General features: G+C 47.7%; 1 protein-coding gene across 1 annotated transcript in view; it reads left to right on the top strand.

Annotated features, from left to right (window-relative positions):
- Nucleotides 1-347: 347 nt before the first annotated feature.
- The window catches only part of LOC135899439 (putative E3 ubiquitin-protein ligase UBR7), a 31,691-nt gene continuing 10,613 nt past the window's right edge, over nucleotides 348-21,425 (top strand). Inside the window, exons 1-9 of the mRNA XM_065428689.2 lie at nucleotides 348-592; nucleotides 9,235-9,368; nucleotides 10,017-10,080; nucleotides 12,136-12,231; nucleotides 14,987-15,040; nucleotides 15,809-15,944; nucleotides 16,013-16,129; nucleotides 18,252-18,529; nucleotides 19,486-19,651. Coding sequence (XP_065284761.1) covers nucleotides 398-592; nucleotides 9,235-9,368; nucleotides 10,017-10,080; nucleotides 12,136-12,231; nucleotides 14,987-15,040; nucleotides 15,809-15,944; nucleotides 16,013-16,129; nucleotides 18,252-18,529; nucleotides 19,486-19,651 — 1,240 coding nt within the window. The 5' untranslated portion in view covers nucleotides 348-397. The remainder of the gene's footprint in view (nucleotides 593-9,234; nucleotides 9,369-10,016; nucleotides 10,081-12,135; nucleotides 12,232-14,986; nucleotides 15,041-15,808; nucleotides 15,945-16,012; nucleotides 16,130-18,251; nucleotides 18,530-19,485; nucleotides 19,652-21,425) is intronic.

The following is a 21,425-nucleotide window of genomic DNA, read 5'->3' as shown; positions in this document are numbered from 1 at the left end:
TTCGATTTTTTTCACTTTTTAATAAAAAAATTGACAACCTAAATCAAAAATTTGAAACTAGCAATCACTAGATTTTAGGTGTTTCTTTTAAATGCATAAACCTCGCCAAATTTGATGGAGTAGTTGCCGAGAAAAACTAATTTTCCTTATACATGTATTTAGATAGGAACACCCGAGCTAAAGCTTGTATCCGAATTATACCAGTCGCGTTACCGCAACCTCGCAACCATAGAGTTTCCCACAAAATTTTGTAGGAAACTCTATGCTCGCAACCACAACCGACGAAATTGTCTAGAAATTGTCTAGTGGGGGCGCTGGGGGTCAGTCGAACTCGCGATATGCGTGTCCTCCATAGCTCCAGAGCTCTGTCGTGTGAGCACATCCCTCCATTCGTTTAATGGCGGGAGCGTCTGTGGCGGGAGTTATGGCGGACGACGGAAAAATTTCGGAAAGTGCGCCTTCAACGTCGATTGACCTGCAGGATGAGAACAGTGTCACACTGCAGGACGTGCTCGACGAAGCGCAGGAGCTCGAGGATGATGCTGACGCCGTTTTGGGTGGCAGCGACGACAAAAACTGCACCTACGATCAGGTAAACCATTGGGTAAAGGCACCGTGTTGTAGGCCTAGGTTGCCCCCTGTGCGTATGGCCTCGGCTCTTGAAACCCAAGGTTCGAGAGAAACTTGATATTTTATCGAGTTTCTGGATGTGCCAAGCTGCTGGCGCATGTACGACCGCCGCTGCACAATCATTCCAGACGTTCGTTTGTGTTGGATGTCTTGGTGATTTGGTAGTTGTCATGGTGTGGCACGATGGAGGCGGCTCAGCTGGCAGAATGGCCGACTGTTGCGCTGCAACAAATGTCAACAAATGTCGCCACTGTGTGATACCAAATTGCTAGCTGCCTTGCTACGTGTGACTAGTGCTAGTCAACGACCAGTTATGCGCGGACATAACACAATGCTCGTCGTAGATTGTCGCGTCCACTACCACAGCCGTGACGGAGCGCTGAATGTCGTGTGGAGTTTTTCCGTCGGCCTTGGTGGCTAGATTAGCTGCAAAACTGCGTTAGCAGTCTGAGTTGCCTTCGCTTTTCCTTTAATTTTTCCTGCTCCTATTGTACTATATCCTGCGTCCGCGCCTTGCACGTACCTTAACATAGGCGCGGAAATGTTGACGGTAGCGACTTGTTGGTCTGTGGCCTCGGGTAGTTTCGGGCATAGAAGAAAGCGCGCCAAATATATTTCGCGCACGCGCGCGCGTGCATGGTTCTGATCGTTCAGGGGGGATGGGCGTGTAGTTACGTCTGCTCGGATCTCGTGTCGTCGTCGTACTGTGGCTGTGGGCAACTGCTGCTATTCGGTTCGCGTTTCATAACTTTTGTTGTTATGGAGCGCGAATCGAAACCAGCGGTATAACCTTCTTGCCGCCCAAAAGAGTTCGCGAATGCGATACCTACGTCAGTGTCGGCGTTTGTATCTCGGGAAAACACTGGACTTGTATTCGCTTTATGAGGACGCTCGCGCGGCTGACGCCAAATTGTATCTTCATCCTTTTGTTGCCGCGAAGTTTTGCTTTATCTTGGTCGGCGGCGCATCGCCTGCTTGCATGCCGTGCGTGCTCACCAAGATGCCTCCTTCCACTGCAAGCCTACTTGTACAGACGACGCTTTTCTAGAATGGTGCAGCAGCTGGGTGATGATTACAAGCGAATTCCCCTTCGAAACGGGGTGGTGGCATCAGCCACCACATTCTAGAATAGAATTTGAGTTCGTAAGCAACTTTAATGTCACTGAACATGTTTTAATTCCCATTCCTTGCTGTCTATATAAGCACGTCATCACACCATCCCGCAGTTATGCACCAATTTTTATTCAACGCCACCTTCGTTCTTATATGCCTAATGCATTGTTAACTTTCCAAACATCTTGTCCTTATGCTTTTTGCGTTGTATGCTTATGCATTTACATCCGCATAGCTGCTGTAAATCACAGAGCTTTGTGGAGACTGAACATGTTTAGCTACTGTGCATTGTAGGATCAATCATAGTTGAGGATTCCTTGTTAATGAAGTAGAGTTGCTGTAATTAAACTGTAGTCTAAAACTGTAGTGCACATTTCATTCTGTACAAGTATTCCCACCCCTCAAATGAAACTCGCCTTGCAGCTTGGTAACATCTCCTTGCACTGGAAAATCTCTTGTCATTCCACAAGATTTTTCATAATTCGCACTAAAAAAATGTGACCCTTAGTGATTCGAGTTAAGTGTCAGTCCAGACTGACCGCTGCCAGAAGGTTGACGTCCCTTTTTCTCATATTAATTTTTTTTAATGTTTATTCCTTCATCTTGAAGATAGCCAATGCGTGGAAGGGCTTGACCCCCCCACTCATTGTCACCATTTTCAGTACTTCCATGTTTGTCTACAGTTGAGGATTGTTGTATGTACTAACTCGTTATGTGCATTTCTTTTCCTCACTCCCCTCTGTAATGACTTGGGGTGTTGAAATGAATACAGAGATGTGATTGACATTTTTGAGAAATGCATGTAACTGTCTCAGCACTATTTTTGCACAGTTTTCACATGCAAGTCATCTCGCGTAAGCCTCCTACAGTTAAAACTCGATTTAACGAAACACGATTTTATGAAATTCTTGATCTAACAAAGAAATTTCCATTCCCTGGCAGATACCTATAGGATTTGATGTTGTCATCAACCTGAATTAACGAAACTCTATTAATGAAAACCTTATTTGCTGAGGTTTTTTGTGAAATAAATGAGTAGAAAAAGCAACGATAAATGAGTAGAAAAAGCAACGATTTCTAATATTGACACCGACGGGTTTTCGTTGACTGTGCGCTCTAAAGATATCGCGTTAAAACATCCAGGCGCCCTAGTCACGGCCCTAACTTCATTTTGGCGATGTGCATGGAACAATGGACTCAGCAGTCCCTAGCGCTCTTCCGTACCAAATGGTGCTAGGAGACAGTGGTGGTTGCTTTAGTTAGTGGAACAGACACTGTAAACTCTAAAGCAGTAGGCATGTACAATTCTGTGTGCTATGTGATGTACGATAAGTCAAGCCTACAACTGCCCCCTACAGGTTTCAAACAGATTCTAGCAGCTGGAGCAGTAATCTTTCTGATATGTTGCAGTTGTATTAGATGTCAATTTATACTGTGTGTTCCCTGCTGTTAAGAATGGCGAGCTGCTAAGCAAGATTGCCACCCGATTACGACAAGGGGGGCAAGACGCGCATTCCGCACCCTCTCCGTCACTGCAGCTAGGAGGCGTTCAAAGAAGCGGCCTTTGTGCTGAAAACCGCTTCCTTCCTCCAGCCCCATCGGCATTGTGACGGGACGAGTTCGGTGTGTGAACAATGGTTTCGGAGTTCCCCAACGTGGACCTGATTTGACACGCATGGACAAGCTGCCGCGGGAACGACGTATTTTGGTGCTTCTCACTCTTCGGCGTGACGCGAAACAACGAGCTACCCTCGATCGGCACCGATACTTCCCGGAACGGCACCCCGCCAACGCCGTCGTTTGGGCATCGGAATGTGTGTGCCTTTGTGTCTGTAAACTGATCTGCAGAGCAGCGGCGAGTTGGTGATGAGTAAACGAACAGTCGCCGCCTCGTATGGCCGGCGGACCGAGTGTATAAAAACTGTTGTTGTGCGAATGCTGGTGACAATTCTCTTGAGCAGTCATGTTAGACTGAGTCACTTCTCTTGAGCAGTCATGTTAGACTGAGTCACTTCTCTTGAGCAGTCATGTTGGACTGATACACTTTTTCTCAAGCAGTCATGTTAGACTGATTTAATTTCTGTAAATAAACCCTTTTTCCTCGTTCTCGATGAGAAACAGTTCTTAACTTCATCAACGATCTCAGCGTAAATAAGTTGGACGACGGCATGGGCCAGCTACCTTCGAATTCATGCCGTACTCCAATCTTGGCAAAGGACCACAGACGATGGGATTGAGCCCCCAATCCTGACAACTGGCTGACAGCGGTGAAATGGACTTTGCGACATGGTGCTGTATCTGCGGTGAGTGCTTGGTTTTTGCTTTGACTCTCTAGGCTTCATTTTGTGGTTGTTCTGTTTAGAACAGTAGGGAAGCTAGATTGTTGAGTGTTAGCTAGGTTGTGTTTTCCTAGCTAGATTTAGAGAGCAGAATCAAGGCAGTAAAGCAGCAGTCATGGAGTTAAGGACACTGCTGAGAGACGAGTTGTTGATTGTTGGTGAGGAACTGGGCCTAGATGTACGCAAGGAAATGCTAAAATCAGAATTATTGCATATCATTTCCGAACAGGCCAGTGAGGAAGAAGTTGAACTGGGCTTTGAACTTCTGAAAAAGAGAGAAGAACGAGAGAGAAAAGAAAGGGAGGAACGCAATAAAGATGGCGAGTTAAGAAAAATGCAACTTGAACTTGAAAGCAAACGTTTGGAGTTGTCTCAAGGAAGTGAAGGCGCTCTGGGACGATCAAGTGAGGCAGAATCATACCGCATGGACAGGCTATTAAAGCCATTTGAGGTCGGGACCGACATAGGCTTGTTCCTAAGCAATTTTGAAAGGACTTGCGAAAAGATGAACTTCGGCCCGAGTACATGGCCACAGCGGTTGCTGTCTATGTTGCCGTGTGAGGCGGCGGAAGTAATTGCCAGACTGAGTGTGCAGGATGCATATGATTATGCAAAAGTTAAGGCTAGTCTCCTGAAGAAATACCGCCTTTCAGCCGAAGCTTTTCGGCAAAGGTTTAGGAGCACAGGCAAGAAAGATAGCGAGGGCTATCTGGAGTTTGCATATAGCTTAAAGGCCAACCTAGTCGAGTGGCTTAAAAGCGCGGAAGCGTACGACAGCAGAGACATGATCATTGAATGCATGTGTCTAGAGCAGTTTTACAAAACCATCCCCCAAGCTGTGAAACTGTGGGTGCAAGGCAGAGGTAATGTAAACACTGTGGAAAGGGCGGCTGAATTAGCCGAAGAGTACGCAACCCGTAGAAAGTTGAACGCCGAGGAGGGAAGCTGGGACGGTCGAAATGGACCGCGGAAACCATTTCCGTTCAAAAAGGGTGCGCAAACTAGACGATCAGAGCCTGTAGACATGGCGTAAAAGCCCGCAGAAAAGAGCGAGGAGAAACTTAACGGAGAAACCGCACAAAAAGAACAGAAAAGAAAATTCGAATCTGCTAGACCAATTCGCTGTTACAAATGCCACAAACTGGGACATATAGCTGTAAACTGCGAGAAGTCTAGCGTAGTTTTTTCCTACGTGGAGGAAAAAGATGAGAATATGGAACTTTTAAGTCCATATCTCCACGACCTGCAAGTTAATGGAAAATCATGCCGAGTGCTAAGAGACAGTGCCGCTACGCTGGACATTGTCCATCCGTCTTACGTGATGGTAGATGACTTCACCGGAGAAGTAGCATGGATAAAACAGGTTGTAGAAGAACACAGCGTGTGTCTGCCCATGTCCAAAGTCAAAATCAGTGGACCATTCGGGGAGCTAGAGACTGAGGCTGCAGTTTCCAAATTTTTGTCACTGCAGTATCCCTACATCTTTTCGAATCGTTCGAATCAGTTACTGCGTGACAGAGGGCTCAAACTGGGAGAGGGCATAGTACAGGCATTGACCCGAGGCCAAGCTCGTAAGATCGCGGCGCTTTTGGCTGAAAATGCTCAAGCTCCTCCAGCGGAAGCAGAAAAGGGGATAACTTCAATACCCGAATCCGAGCTAGGCCCGAGGGACAAAAGAACAGTTGAGGAGAGCCTGCCAGCTGACCAGCTCAATGAGAGCGTAGTACTAGAGTGTCAGAGTTCTAGCCTGCAGGAAGAGCAAGTAGACGCGCTCACAAGCGAGACAGGGTCGTTATTATCACCGGCTTCAAAGAACTTTGATCAACTCTTGCGCGTGGATAGAGAGTCGCTGGCAGCTGAGCAAAAGAATGATGCGAGCTTAGCTAAATTACATGACACAGCTAAAGAAGGCATTGCTAGGCGCAACGTAACGATACACGAGAGAGGAGGATTGTTGTATCGGCATTACAGAGATCGAAAGGGTAGGATTTTAGATCAGTTAGTCATACCTACTAAGTATAGGGAGGACCTTTTGAGTCTTTGTCATGGAAATGGGTGGTCCGGCCACCTAGGCATAAACAAATCAAAGGAAAGATTGCTTATGGAATACTACTGGCCTGGCTGTTTCAAAGATGTAGAAAACTTTGTAAGATCATGCGACGCCTGCCAGCGTTCTGGTAAACCAGGAGAGACATGGAAAGCTCCACTGAAGGTAGTGCCCTTAATAACAGAGCCTTTCAGACGACTTGTAATAGACACGGTAGGGCCTCTTCCAAAAACAAAATCAGGCTACAGGTACTTGTTTACCATGCTGTGTCCGGCTACCAAGTTTCCAGAAGCAATCCCTTTGAAAGAGCTCAGCTCCACCGAAGTAGTAGACGCACTTTTGACAGTGTTTGCACGAGTTGGGTTTCCAGCCGAAATTCAGGCAGATCAAGGGTCAGTATTCACGAGCGCACTGACTTCCACATTCTTGCAAAAGTGCGGGGTAAAGTTAATACACAGTTCTGTCTATCACCCTCAGTCAAACAGTGTAGAGAGGTGGCATTCGGTGCTTAAGCGAGTTTTGCGTGCGCTCTGTTACGAGCACAAGGAGGACTGGGAGAACTGTATGCCGGCAACTTTGTTTGCTTTGCGAACGGTTCCACATGAAGCGACAGGGTTCTCACCAGCAGAACTAGTGTATGGGAGGACACTCCGGTCTCCACTGAAAATGTTAAGAGAGATGTGGGAGGAAAGAGGGGAGAGTCCAACAGTTGTTGAATACGTGCTAAATTTACTGGAACGGCTAAGCGCAACCCGAGAACTAGTCGGAAAGAACATGGCAATAGCTCAAAAGAACGCCAAAGTCTATTACGACAAGGATGCGAGGCTTCGTACGTTTAAAGTCGACTTAACGATGAAAGCGGAAAAGTGTAGGTTTGGTTGTTCGCAGGTTACTTATCTGGGCCATGTTGTCGGTCAGGACATGAGACGGCCGGCTGAGCTGAAAATAGCGGCGATTGGATATTTTTCTCAGCCGCGCACGAAAACGGACCTTCGTTCATTTTTGGGACTTGTGGGGTACTATCAACGATACATTCCGAATTACTCGCAATTGGCAAGTCCATTAACAGACGCCCTCCGAAAGGGAGCACCGAGTAACGTACACTGGGATAAGGACAAAGAGAACGCTTTCCAAAGTTTGAAAACGCTATTGGTTTCTCGCCCTGTGCTTCGCGCACCAGACTACACAAAGAAATTCATAGTTCAATGCGACGCAAGCGACAGAGGTATGGGCGTGGTACTTAGTCAGGTCGGCGACGATAACGAGGAGCATCCTATCCTCTACGCCAGCCGTAAACTAAATGTAAGAGAGGAAGCCTACAGCGCTTCAGAGAAGGAATGCGCTTGTTTGGTTTGGGCCGCCCAGAAGTTGTCGTGTTACTTGTACGGAGCGAAGTTCATCTTCGAGACTGACCACTGTCCTCTGACGTGGCTCAATCAAATGTCACACAAAAACGGCCGCTTGCTCCATCTCCAAGAGTACAACTTCTCCGTTAGATATAAGAAGGGAAAATTGCATAGCAATGTGGATGGTTTGAGCAGGCTAATTTGAGTTCTGCGTTCGAGGGTCCCGCCTAAATTTTAGGGTTACTAGTGTTAACTTTATTGAGCGAAGACGATACCCTCTCATTTAGCAGAATTCCTTCCATGATTGCTGAATGCGTCAGCAGGAATTTGCTTCAGAAATTGGCATAGCGAAATGCAGCATTTTTTTGTTTCTGCACTTATGTTGTTGTTTTTTTTAAGCCTAGCGAGTCCAAAGTGAGAGCCAATGCACGTCATCTCGGCGCAGAGCCGTGTTGTGGGGTTCGTGTTGCAGTTGCCTGTCCTTGTTGGATGTTTTGGGGCGGTGACATCAATGCACAAGTGGTCGCTGCGAGCCAAGACATCAATCCCCCCTCTGACCAGCAGCCGTTCTCTTCCTGCCTAGCGGTTGTCAGCGCTAGACAGTCGAGATTTTTCGGGCCATGGAGGCGCTGTTAAGAATGGCGAGCTGCTACGCAAGATTGCCACCCAATTACGACAAGGGGGGCAAGACGCGCATTCTGCACCCTCTCCGTCACTGCAGCTAGGAGGCGTTCGAAGAAGCGGCCTTTGTGCTGAAAACCGCTTCCTTCCTCCAGCCCCATCGACATTGTGACGGGACGAGTTCGGTGTGTGAACAATGGTTTCGGAGTTCCCCAACGTGGACCTGATTTGACACGCATGGACAAGCTGCCGCGGGAACGACGTATTTTGGTGCTTCTCACTCTTCGGCGTGACGCGAAACAACGAGCTACCCTCGATCGGCACCGATACTTCCCGGAACGGCACCCCGCCAACGCCGTCGTTTGGGCATCGGAATGTGTGTGCCTTTGTGTCTGTAAACTGATCTGCAGAGCAGCGGCGAGTTGGTGATGAGTAAACGAACAGTCGCCGCCTCGTATGGCCGGCGGACCGAGTGTATAAAAACTGTTGTTGTGCGAATGCTGGTGACACTTCTCTTGAGCAGTCATGTTAGACTGAGTCACTTCTCTTGAGCAGTCATGTTAGACTGAGTCACTTCTCTTGAGCAGTCATGTTGGACTGATACTCTTTTTCTCAAGCAGTCATGCTAGACTGATTTAATTTCTGTAAATAAACCCTTTTTCCTCGTTCTCGATGAGAAACAGTTCTTCACTTCATCTACGATCTCAGCGTAAATAAGTTGGACGACGGCATGGGCCAGCTACCTTCGAATTCATGCCGTACTCCAATCTTGGCAAAGGACCACGGACGATGGGATTGAGCCCCCAATCCTGACACTGCCTAAGTAAAACTGTTTGCTATAGGGCTCATTCTGCACAGTCTCAGAGTAGTATAATTGCACTTTGAGTACCAAGTTTCCTTCTATGAATTTCTTGTGCTGCCACTGTCACAAGGTTGGTTACAGTTTATGCCACAAACACGTTCAGGCAGTGTTATGGGGGGGTCAATGAGGTACCCTTGGCAGGATATTGCACTTCGAATGCAAACTGAGTGCTGATAGTACGAGTCTAAAGTGCTGTGACATTTTTTTTCTATCGCTCAAAATTTTCCTTCGCCACGAAACTTTGCTTATTAATGTTATTGCTTCATGTTTCTATAGGGCTACATCAAGCGGCAGGCCCTGTACGCATGCGGCACGTGTACTGGACCGGATTCACAGCCAGCAGGCGTCTGTCTGGCTTGCAGCTACGCATGCCACGAGGGACACAACCTCTATGAGCTCTACACCAAGAGGTGGGTTTCCCTGCCGGCCATAACCACTTGCTGTGCAGTCCTCTGCAGTGTGGTTGTCGAACTGAGACGCTCATTCTTAAACGTGGGGTTTTACGTGCCAAAATCACGATCTGATTATGAGGCACGCCACGGTGGGTTCTTTAACGTGCACCTAAATTGTGCTCTGGTGTTGGGCTTAGCAGCACAACACCAGAGCTACTAAGCAAATATGGCGAGTAGATGCTCGTTCTAGCTGTAATGTTTACCTCGCCCTTGCTAATCTACAAACCACGCAAGGATATTCCAATTCATGGTCTGTTTGCAGTGATAGTTGGCTCATAATTGATGCAGTTCATGAAATGACACACTTTACTTCACAGTTGACACTTTTGTCTCATTTGTGGTTCACATCATTTCACGTCCTGACGCACCATGTCAATTTGTAACATTCGCATGGGACGAGTAATGAGGCGAAGTCTCATGCAGCTAAGTGCTGTTATAGGTGCACGCACCAGTGTGTGGCAGACATCGATGCTGTGTGTTATTTCATGCTGGGATAGGGCTCATTGTCAACGCAAAGGGAAAGCGTCAACTCTCGTGAGGATTGTGCCTACTTTATGGCCAGTTATGTAAGGACTACTGCTTAATGGATGTCCTGCCTGGTTTCAGAAACTTTCGATGTGACTGCGGGAATGCGTCCTTCCCTGCAAACAACCCATGCCGCTTGTGCCCGGTAAGTGTCAACTTATAGCTGCTTGTAACTTGAGGATCTCTGAGCACGTCTCTGTACCCCGTACTTGTCAAAATGCTGTTGTAGAGCTTCGTGCAAAAATTTATTGAAAGGAACTCTGGCGTTGTGGTCATTCAACTGCCATGGGGATGGTGGGTAGCGCAAGGATTTGTCTAAAGATTTGTCTCCGTGCTTTTGGCTTCAGGTGTTCTTGTGGCATCTTTCATTGGATTTTTAAACTTCCAAACAATAATAGCATTCTAAAAAAGGCAAGGCAGCACTTTTCTCTGCACAGCATGATCGTTGTGAACTGTGGAAAAGTGGAAACACTACGTGTTAACCGATACGCAATAAGCTAGTACGGTTTGTGCAGATACAAAACACATTATGTTCAGTGGCCGCTGAGTCGGGGATTTGGCTTTACTACTTTTAAACGAAAATACTGTTTAAGCAGGTGCAGTTTAACGAGGTTTTACTGCATAATGTAGTGCGGCTTTACCGTCTTGCTGGCGCTTTATATCGGTGTTCATCGAACCAGTGTGGTACCGCAGAGTTTTACGAAGCAGACTGTAACATTCTAACTTGTGGGTGATAGCAGCACTTTGCTAATGAGCCGCTGCGATCAGAATCGCACGTGGTGCGTAATTAAGAATGGTGTTGGGGAATGAGGTAGGCTATGGTACAGGGGCCACGCCGAGAACCACCACTTTAGTGGGTGCCACCATGTTCATTGACTCAAAACATTCGTGTCGAGTTTGAGCCACTGCATCATTTTGGTGAAATAGCGTCGCTGACACAAACGTAAAACCCTCTTTGCGTCTCGTGCACGTGTGTTGCGACTGACGCTTTTCTTTTTTTCTATCTTTCACCCTCTTTCTTTTTCCCTGGCCGCAACACTTTTGCAGTCCCTGTTTAAAAAATTCACTAAGGTTCGTGGTATGATACGAGTGTATTGCATGATGTCATGTCAGTGCAGGTGCGCTTTCTCAATCGGTCTTGCGGTGAGCCTTTGCCCACTAGCCGTGACTGTCACACTGCGTTGCATCCTGGGTTAATACACAAGCGTTTGTTCACAATCTGTCTGTGGCACCTTCTCTGCTGGGTATGGATGAACCCAGCTGTCGGGTCCTTTTCTTACTGAGCTTGCAGGGTAAGCCTTAGCAAACCCGTCTGCACAACATATCAACCATAATAAAATTTGCATGGTATATGTTAAGCATAAATGCATTGGACCCTGTGCCAATAGTGCTTGCTGATGTACCAGATCGGCTTTTTGCCTGCACCAGGACCTGCGCCAGAAGGTGACATGGCTGTTCCACCACTGTGCTTCCCATAAGCTCTTGTTATATGTGGCTGCATTAAAAATGTTCATGTTCACATGAATGTGGAATTTTTTTTTTTGGGGGGGGGGGGGTTTACGTGCCAAAACCACTTTCTGATTATGAGGCACGCCGTAGTGGAGAACTCCGGAAATTTTGACCACCTGGGGTTCTTTAACGTGCACCTAAATCTAAGCACACGGGTGTTTTCGCATTTCGCCCCCATCGAAATGCGGCCGCCATGGCCGGGATTCGATCCCGCGACCTCGTGCTCAGCAGCCCAACACCATAGCCACTGAGCAACCACGGCGGGTAATGTGGAATTTTTTGTGATTAAAAGGCACTGTGAACTACGTGCAGTGCCAAGCCAAGGGAACACAAAGGAACAAGCTTGAAAAATGAAGAGATATGTGCCGTTTAATTACATGAAAGTGACTAATTTTGAAAACAGGTACAAAGGTCCTCTTATCACAACAAAAAAGGCAAGAAAAATATTTTTCTTTACCTTAATCATTAGCGATTGTACAGTGACAGGGTGTTGTCGCTAGTGCCGTGGTCTCATCTTTATAACAAGTACTTGACGTCGCTCACTTTCTAATGTAACGGTGACTGATGGTTATTCCAGAATGCACTACAATGATTCATATGTAGGAGGTTAACACAGTTGTCTGACACAATGACTGCCGCTCGCACTGATCGCATGGCTGCTACAGCTACTGAGTTGTGTTTTCCTTTGCAGAGAAAAGCTGTCCGCAATGATGAGAACAAGTACAACCATAACTTCCACGGCGTCTACTGCACGTGCAAGAGGCCGTACCCAGATCCTGATGATGATGTGCGTACCTCACAGTTTCATCATCCAAAGTGTGGTCATTTTACCAGTTTTCTCCTCTCGGGCATGCTGCTAAGTAGTTGTGCAGCATACATGTCGCATCGTTTACTGCATTTAAACATTCACGGACACCCTATTGCCAAAGAAGTCGAGGCCAGCTTTGCATTGCCGACAAAGGCTTACGATCCTGGCACTCGGTGTTGAGTGCTAGGATTGTAGAGCTTCAAGGCACTATCGAACATGGAACTCCCTTCCCCTTGGCAGACATCACAGCTGTCTTTTCGCCACGATTACGCTGCAGGCACTGTAGAATTGCACCATGATTGTAGTAGTTGTAGCCTGGTGGGCTTTATCGGCACAATCATTTCCCTGACCCTTCTCGAGATGGATGTTTAACGCAACCGACACCAGCTGCAAGCCTTCTAATACCGTTACTTGTGAGCAGTCACGCCAATCACGGTGTGCAATGTTTGATTCTGGCACATGGTATACTGCCCTCGCCTCATGGCAAGTAATGTGTGTCATAGGCTCATACAGGGTGTCTACCAACCGGGAATTCTCAGGGATTTTGAATAGTCTAGAAATTCTCAGAGAAAATTCAGGGAATTTGTGCTTTTATCAGGGAAAATAAGGTGTAATTTTATTGAAAGGGAACGAAAGTTGCACTAATGCTGGCTTCAAATATCAGAGAGGGTCCCTAACAAATTGTCTTCGACCCCATGTCATCGGCTGGAGGAGTTGCCAGTGTACAGTCGACAGATTTTCCGGATGCCCGATTTTTGGGACATGGCCTATAATTTGGACGGCTTCGCGGCACTGTAGATTTAATGTATAGAAACGTCTGAAATTTCGGATGCAAGAACTTTTTGCCATCCGATTTTCCGGACTTTTTGCCGTGACTGCAGGTCCAAAATGGCATTAATCAAAGCCATCACTGCCGCCATTTTCATTATCTTGCTGCCTTGAACCGGCGTTCTCGCATGCAGATCCACTGGCAGCCGTAGCCAACACCGCGGCAACGCTAGGCTTAGCCGCGTCGACATTCGCTATTAAGCTTCTTGCTGTACGGTGGTATGGGTTCTTTTTTTTTTTTAGAATTTGCAGTTTTCAGCAATGGCACCAACTCTGCCTTTGTAATCCTCACGATAGGCTTCAAAACGCACGGAGCATACCATAATGCCGGTTCCCGAAAGTCAGCTTTGCCTCATTACAGAAATGTTACACGGTGAAGCATACGCGAAGTATTGTGGCAAAGCGTCACAAGCGTGGCACGGGACAATTGTCACAGGACACAGTATGTATTCCTTAACTATAAACGCGTATACCTCCCGTTTTCTGTTGCAATACGAGCACCGATAAGCCTTATAAGTGTACTGGCAGGCCTTCAGAGCTTTTTTCGGACGTGCCTGTATCAAGTTGGGCCCCTTGCAGGCAGTAAAAGGCATGTATACATTTTTTCTGATTGCCCTATTTTTCTTACATTCTCGCGGTGCCTAGGGAGTCGGAAAATTCGGGCATCGACTGTACAACTGGCCAGAAGGATGCTTCAAGTGGTCCGTGGTGCAAACACGCGGTGGAAGTAGGGCGAGAACAGAGAGGACAGGCGTATTGAGGGATGAACGAGGAAGGAAGTGTGCTGCCACTTCTTTGAAGGAACCTCAGCTCAAGAAAGTGTTGGCTGATGCTGAGATGCAGGTGTCCCTCATGCAAACCAAAATAAACTCTTTAAAGCAGTGAAAGGCAACACTGAGGCATTGTGTGCGGGCTGAGAGTATGTTAGTACAGTGGAGGCTGACTTACCAACTGCTGAGAGAAAGTCTCACTTGTGAGAAAGTTTGGGCCTCATACCAATGAACGTGCTGTCACTTGATAGAAATAGCACATAGTTGAAAATATTTGCTTCTGTATGCACCTCTTTTTATTCGTATTCGAAACGGTTTAACTCGATTTGCATTGGGCATTGCTTTTTTTTTTGCGAAGATATTTTATTCACTGTGCACTGTGCAAGCCCTCCCTTACTACTCCTTACTATTCAAATTGGATTAAGTTTTCTTTTTTTTAACATGCTAACTAGAGAGTGACAGCATCGGACAACATGGTGTCAGCCTGTCAGCCTGGTGTCAGCAAAGGCACTCAGAGAAAACCCTGAAAACTCGGGGAATTTGGAAACGTCAACTTGGTAGACACCCTGCTCATAGGATGATATGCTATACTTACAGTCCACTCTCTTCAAACTGGTATATCCTTACAAACAGCACACAGCTTCTTAGGGAGTAGCAGCGAACGACATCGTCGACATAGCCAACAACTGTTGGTCTCTTGGAAGGGAGGTGAAACATGATTTGGAAGGCTTGCTCGAGAGCAGTGGCCTCAGCGTCGCTGTTAGATACATTGCTTCACGAATCCGAACTTGAACTGTCACACTCAGAACTGTCATCGCTCTCAAGCAACCAAAGCAAAAGCACACATGATGTGATGGCGTCTGTTGCGTCCCTAGATGCTGGCGTAAATAGAGGCGTCTGGGAACAAACAGGGAATTCGTCCGCCGAGAGTTCCGGTCATCTCCTCCGATAGCCCAGTAGAGCGATGTTTTGCTCACTGTTTGTGGAAGTTATCAGAAATAGTCGAAAAAATGTTCTGTCTCTCTCTACCCTTTTATTTATTTATTTAATAGTCTTTTTTTTTCTTTCTTAAACTGTTGGGCGCTCATAAGTAATGTGTGCTTTCGGCTTCTGCTTCTTCCTTTTTTTTGCCTCAGGTGGAAGATGAAATGCTACAGTGCGTCGTGTGCGAGGACTGGTATCACGGACGGGTACGTGTCCACTGTTTTCATAGACCATCTGAATAATTTCTTCCATCCTTTCCACTTTCCCGGAGACTGGTGCAATCATTAAAATGGTTGACTGTGTCAGCATCAGCAGCCTTTCAGTGTGTGTATCTTTGGGAAAGAAAATAGGTGGTACTGTAGGCGAGGCTGGGCTGGCCGCATACGAGCACAGATATTTTGGGGGAGGGGTGAGAAGGGGGAGGCACTTGCCCTGTGTGCCTCTCCCCCACCTCTCCTTCATGCGTGCAGGATTTTTTTACGAATTTTGAAGCTCACAGGTTGGCAGGTGTGCCATTACTGACTGCATAAGGGAGTCTCCGCACTTCTGAGAATGCGCGCCACTAGATCCGGATGGCTTTTGGCCAGTGACATTTATTCTGAGGTACCTGCTTCGTGATGTGAAAACAACAGGAAACTAGAAATTAAGAGTTTAGATGAGGCTAATCGTGGCCAGAGAGCACATTTGAAGCAGCAATATCATTGGGTTAAAACTGTAACCCAGAAGGTTGCTTTCGAAGCCAAAAGGGAAGTGATTAAGACAAATCCATGTATAGTATGCATCATTCCCATGTTGGAGTGCGGTACTGGTAGTGCGTGTGGACACTAGGGCCGAATTTGCCTTTAGAAATATTGTTGCAAAACTCTATGGGGTGAGGAAACTTGCAAAAAACAGTGGCACTTGAAAATGCGATGCATGGTTAAGGTTACGCGCTCTTGCACAACATTTGAGCCGCCTTCTTTGTTTCCCACCAGCACATTGGAGGTGACGTGCCAGCGAACCCGGACGACTCCATCGGAGGCGACACGTCGGTGAACCACGGCTACTCTGAGGTTGTGTGCAACGGCTGCATGAGCAAGCACCCTTTCCTTCGGTGGTATTTAGCGCACGGTGAGTTTTTCTACTGCTCGAATAACAGGACTGCAATCGTTGAAGGCCCGCCTGGTTTCCGTTTGCAGAACTGTCGCTCTTGAAGAGGGATGCGAGCTTGTGCGAGGATGCCATGGAAAAGAAGCAGGCAGGAGGAAGTTCATCGGCTTTGGAAACTGCGCCGGAGAACGGGGTCAAAGTAGAAGGTGCGTTCATGACTGCTACTTTGAAGGTGCACTGAAGGGTTTTGTGCACACTGAAAGTTTTGATGTTTATTGACATTCTTATAAATGTTGAACAGATACTTCTTTTGATTAGAACCATGGCCATTGAAGCTAGTATGGGTTGTAGTAAAGATGGCAGTAAGGGGAGCTCTAACCCTGGTCAGATGGACAGCTTAGTGCCAGTTTGGGCAAATACCTTTTTGCCGGCGCACTGCTGCACGAAAAAGGAAAGTGTCATTTGGAATTGCTGGCATTGCTGTTGAGTAAATCAGTAAGCACACTGTGTGTGTGTGTGTGTGTGTGTGTGTGTGTGTGTGTGTGTGTGTGTGTGTGTGTGTGTGTGTGTGTGTGTGTGTGTGTGTGTGTGTGTGTGTGTGTGTGTGTGTGTGTGTGTGTGTGTGTGTGTGTGTGTGTTGGCATAATTTGCAAATTACAGCAAAACCCTATTATAACAAAGTGACATACAATGCTGAATAGCTTTGTTATACACTATATGATTTGTCATAATAGTATACAGTTCAACCCGGATATATGGGACTTATATATCAATAATTCAAAATATAAAATATGCCCACCTGAAGTTTACCTGCACTTGTCAGACTCAGGCAGTTTCTGGAAATAATAAAAATCGGGACTTTACCAGTTTGTATCTCTAAGGCCATGTCGGGCACACAAAAGCTTGCTTACTTTTTGCACACTAATGCCACAAGTCAACTTTCGCTGTGGAATTGTCTTTGATGTACCGTATTTGTTCAAATATAAGGAGAGGTCTTTTGTTCTATAGGTCATCATTGTATAGGTCACTTCGTTGTGAAGGTCGCGCACATCACCACTTGCGATAGAACCAGGTCGGAATTACTCCTTCGTTATACAGGGCCATGTCGTTGCAGTGGTGTGTTCTTTGTAGATGCACTTGACTGTACTATATTTGGTTAGTTTCTGGAACTCTTCAATTCGGTCAAAAAATTATTATTCACATATCTCTACCCTGTGTTGCTAAAATTAAAAGCAAGAGTGGTGCTACCGTCTGTGTGGGTTTCTGTAGAGGCACATCAACCAGCGTGGGACTTGCGGAGACTCCGAGCACCAGATCTGTCCCGCTTAGCATGAGATGCGACTGCAGCTGTGTAACAGCACTTTCTGGCTACAGAAACATGGCAACACTTTGCTAATGCCCTCTGTCGTGCATTCCATACAAAAATGTTATAAGAGACACTGGTCTCATGCATTGCCAGTATTTACAAATTTCCAGTTTTTTTTTTTTTTTTTTTCGTTGTTGTTCACCGGCTTCACACATCAATTCAGTCTTTGCATTTCCTAGTTTGCTGCTGTTTGCTGCTTACGTGCTGTATCTCTATCCCCAGAAAGGAAATGTGTGTTATCCCTCCCTCCCTTTTGGCGTGTCTGCTGGATATTTAGTAAAGTTGATAGGTTTGCAAGTATGCAATACTCCTGTAGCTGCAGGGCTGAGGGAGTGGCTATCTAACCTTACCACAGGGAATGTTGAAAACTAGTCCAAGTTTCTCAAAAAACTTTGCGGAAATGCATTGTCCAGGCAGCCATGTCTCCAGTGCAAGCGTTCAAGCAGTCCAAATAGAAACTATGTGCAACGTCACTAACATTCACAAGTGCTGCCATCTAGTAGCATCTAAAATTCCGATTAAAAGCAACCATATGGTACACTAGTTGGTTCACACTGCAAGGCAGCTTTCCTCATGATGACTATATTTGTAGAGGAGAACTAGATTTTCAAAAGTGAGATGTTACCGCTGTTGCGTGGACTTGAGAATTTGACTAAATTAAAGTTAGGGTTTCAGTCGGTGTCAGTGGCACTCATGTGGCCCAGTTTAGACATAACTGAAGGGCCACCTGTCGGTAATGGTAACAAATTTATCTACTATTAAGATTTTATCTATCTGTTACAAAAATAAAATTATTGGTTTTCCGTTTACGACACCTACTAAGCTGCATCAGTGTGGCTTATATGGCTGTAGAAAATGGTGATCAATAGTGACCAAGCCTTGTGGCTCACTTCTTCCTTTGTGTGTGACCTTATCCGGGGAAAGACTTGTGAGTGATTCCTCACAAGTTCTCCAAATTGCAGGAAGCGCAGAAAATGGCATGTCCACATCTCACGAGAACGGCACTGATGCAATCAAAGAAGAGCGTCCCAACCAGCCAACCGAGGGATCCAGTGGCTCTCGTGACGAGGTCAAGGTCGAGAAGCCGGCCGGAGGAAGCGGCCTGCTCTCTTCGGTGTCGCAGTGCATCCTGGAGCGCCTGCGGAGCAGCGGTGTTGATGTGAAGGAGGAGCCCCGCAACGAGTGCGCCTACTGGCCATCCGGATGGAGGTCACGATTGTGCCACTGCATACAGTGCTTGGTGAGCACCACAGTCCATAGTCCATGACCATGAGACCATAGCCATAGCCGTTGAGCCACGGTGGCCTTCTGCTGCTATTAAGGAGGTGCGAGCGAAATGGCAAGGATTCTAGTATACAGTAGAACCCCGCTGTTACGTTCCTCACTGCTGCGTTTTCCCGGCTGCTACGTCGCTTTCATCCGGTCCCGGCATAGCTTCCATAGGATCCAATGTATAAGGAACCCCGCTGTTACGTAGTAGCTGTGAAAACGTTCCCGCATAGATGCGTCGCAACCCGAACCCGCCTGGGCTAAAGTAGGCAACGCGCTCCAACCGCCATTTTGGCTTTTGACGAGTTTTGACCGGGCTTGGCCGGGCTTGGCTATCCGCAGCGATACTAAACAAACGTTAGCACGTTAGCATGATTACGCCAAAGAGGGCAAAATTTCCCGCGGATATTCATTCGTCCGTTGCTGTTGCCTGGCGCGGTGACGACGAGGAGCACGAGCCGCGTGATGCCGGGGAGTTGCCAAATCCTAGCTTTGGAGAAGCCGTCGCGGCTCTGGACCTCCTCCGCAGGTACGTCGCACCTCACAGCGACGCTGACAGCAATGCGGCCTTCCAGGCTATTGAGAAACGTGTGGTGATTTCTAGCGAGCGAAAGAAACGGCAAGCCACCATTCTAGACTCTTTTTAAGTCCTAAGCGCACTCTGTGGAAATAAATTGTCTATAGTTGAAGCTGCACTTTTTTCATTCATTTTCGGAGCTTTCCTCACTGTTGCGTTTTCCTGGCTGTTACGTTTTTTTTCCTCGGTCCGGTGAAAAATGTATGAACGGGGTTCCACTGTATCCAGATTTAGGCTGCCTGTTGCCACTAGCAAACTTCTGTTCTAGCAGAGAACAAAGCCTGTTGGGAACAGATGCTTGGTTTGCTGACCTTGTTGACCCCAGTTTCATTGTTTTGTTTGCCTCGTAGGCCATGTACAACGAGCAGCACTGCCTGTTCCTGTTGGACGAAGAGGACACGGTGCACTCGTACGAGGAGAAAGGGAAGGCGGCCCGTGCACAGGCGCCTGCTGGTGACCCTCTCATGTCCGCCCTGGGGACGTTGGGACGGGTCCAGCAGATCGAAGCCATTCACGGTAGGAACAAAGAAATGGTGCAGCACGGCCGTAAAGAGTACACTGCTGTTTGTATGCTCATTGCAAGCCTTGTGCCTTTCTAAGTGTACACGCTTTGCATGAAGGTTTGAACGTTCAGCATTCAAAAATGGGGCTATTAATTCATAATTCATCATTAACAGCAATGTTAATCAGTAAGATTGCTTCGACAATGGAGACGTGCAGTTTGAGTGAGTACCTTTTTACTCCGCTGTCTTTTGTATTATGTTGCTGTGATTCGATTTCTTGTGAGCACTACTTGAGTACAGGACGCAAGCCTAGGCACGAGCCTGCACGTTAAAGAACCCCGGAGTCCTCCACTGCGGCGTGCCTCATAATCAGAAAGTGGTTTTGGCACGTAAAACCCCAAATATTATTATTATTATTAGGCACGAGCCTCCGAAATCTCTCGGGTGGCCATTCTGGGGCTGGACCTGCAGAGCGCCTTCGACAAGGTGAAGCACTCTGCAATCCTAGCCCAGGTGTCCAGACTCAACATGGGCGCAAGATCATACAATTATATCAAGGACTTTCTGACGGGGCGGACTACCGAGCTCTGCGCCGGCGATCTACGGCTCCAAGAGAAGAGGCTCGGCAGTGTCGGGACCCCCCAAGGCTCGGTCATCTCGCCGTTGTTATTCAACCTCGTCATGATCGGGGTGGCCAAGCGACTCTCTCGCGTCGAGGGCGTCCGGCACACCATCTACGCCGATGACATCACGCTGTGGGTTCCGGGAGGCAGCGATGGTCACATTGAGAGCACGCTGCAAGAAGCCGTCGACGCGATTGAAGACCAGCTGAACGGTTCCGGTTTGATCTGCTCACCGAGCAAGTCAGAACTGCTGGTGTTACCACCGAAATACGTCAGACGTAAGAAGAGCGAGGCGAGGGATTACGAGGCCATCAAGATCGTGACGAGGAACGGCCACGTGATCCCGGAGGTCGACAAAATCCGGGTGCTCGGCATGATCATAGACAAGCGACGGGGCAACGGCGAGACTATTTCCCGCCTTACAGCCAAGATTACCAACGCAATACGTCTCATCAGACGGGTCGCCAACCGCAAGGCCGGGATGAAGGAGGAAAGCTTGATTCGGCTTGTGCACTCCTTCGTAATCAGCCACGTCACCTACGTTGCAGCCTTCCACAACTGGATGCAATGTGAAAGGAATAAAATCGACGCCCTGATACGCCGAGCTTACAAGGCGGCGCTCGGACTATTCGAGTGTACGAGCACCAACAAGCTCCTGAGCCTGGGGGTACACAATACCCTCGACGAAATTGCGGAAGCGCAACGGACCGCCCAGCTGGAGCGGCTATCTATGACCGAAGCCGGCAGGCGCATACTTCAATACTTGGGCTTCACGCCCGGAGCGAAAGCGGCGAGTAGCGACGTTTCTGTCCCGGACGGAACCCGGCGCCGGATTAGGGTGGACCTCATCCCGAGAAACATGAACCCGGAGTACAACAAGGAGAGAAGAGCGGCGAGGGCCAAGGCCCTCATCGACTTTCACGCCAAGGACGAGCACGCAAGGTTCGTGGATGCGGCAGAATACCAGGGAGACTGCGCGGCGTTCGTAGCCACCGTCATCGAGGCGTCGTCCGGCGCGACGAGGGCAGCGGCGAGCTTACGGGTCCGCGAGGCGTGTCAGGCGGAGGAGGTGGCCATTGCCCTGGCCATTGCCGACCCCGGGTGCCAGACGGTGTTGTGCGATTCCCGAAGTGCAGTGCGGAATTATGCAAAGGGCAAAGTGTG

The sequence above is a fragment of the Dermacentor albipictus genome, chromosome 10, assembly GCF_038994185.2.
Source record: "Dermacentor albipictus isolate Rhodes 1998 colony chromosome 10, USDA_Dalb.pri_finalv2, whole genome shotgun sequence".
Lineage (NCBI taxonomy): Eukaryota > Metazoa > Arthropoda > Arachnida > Ixodida > Ixodidae > Dermacentor > Dermacentor albipictus.
This window is presented reverse-complemented; position numbering and strand designations above follow the sequence as displayed.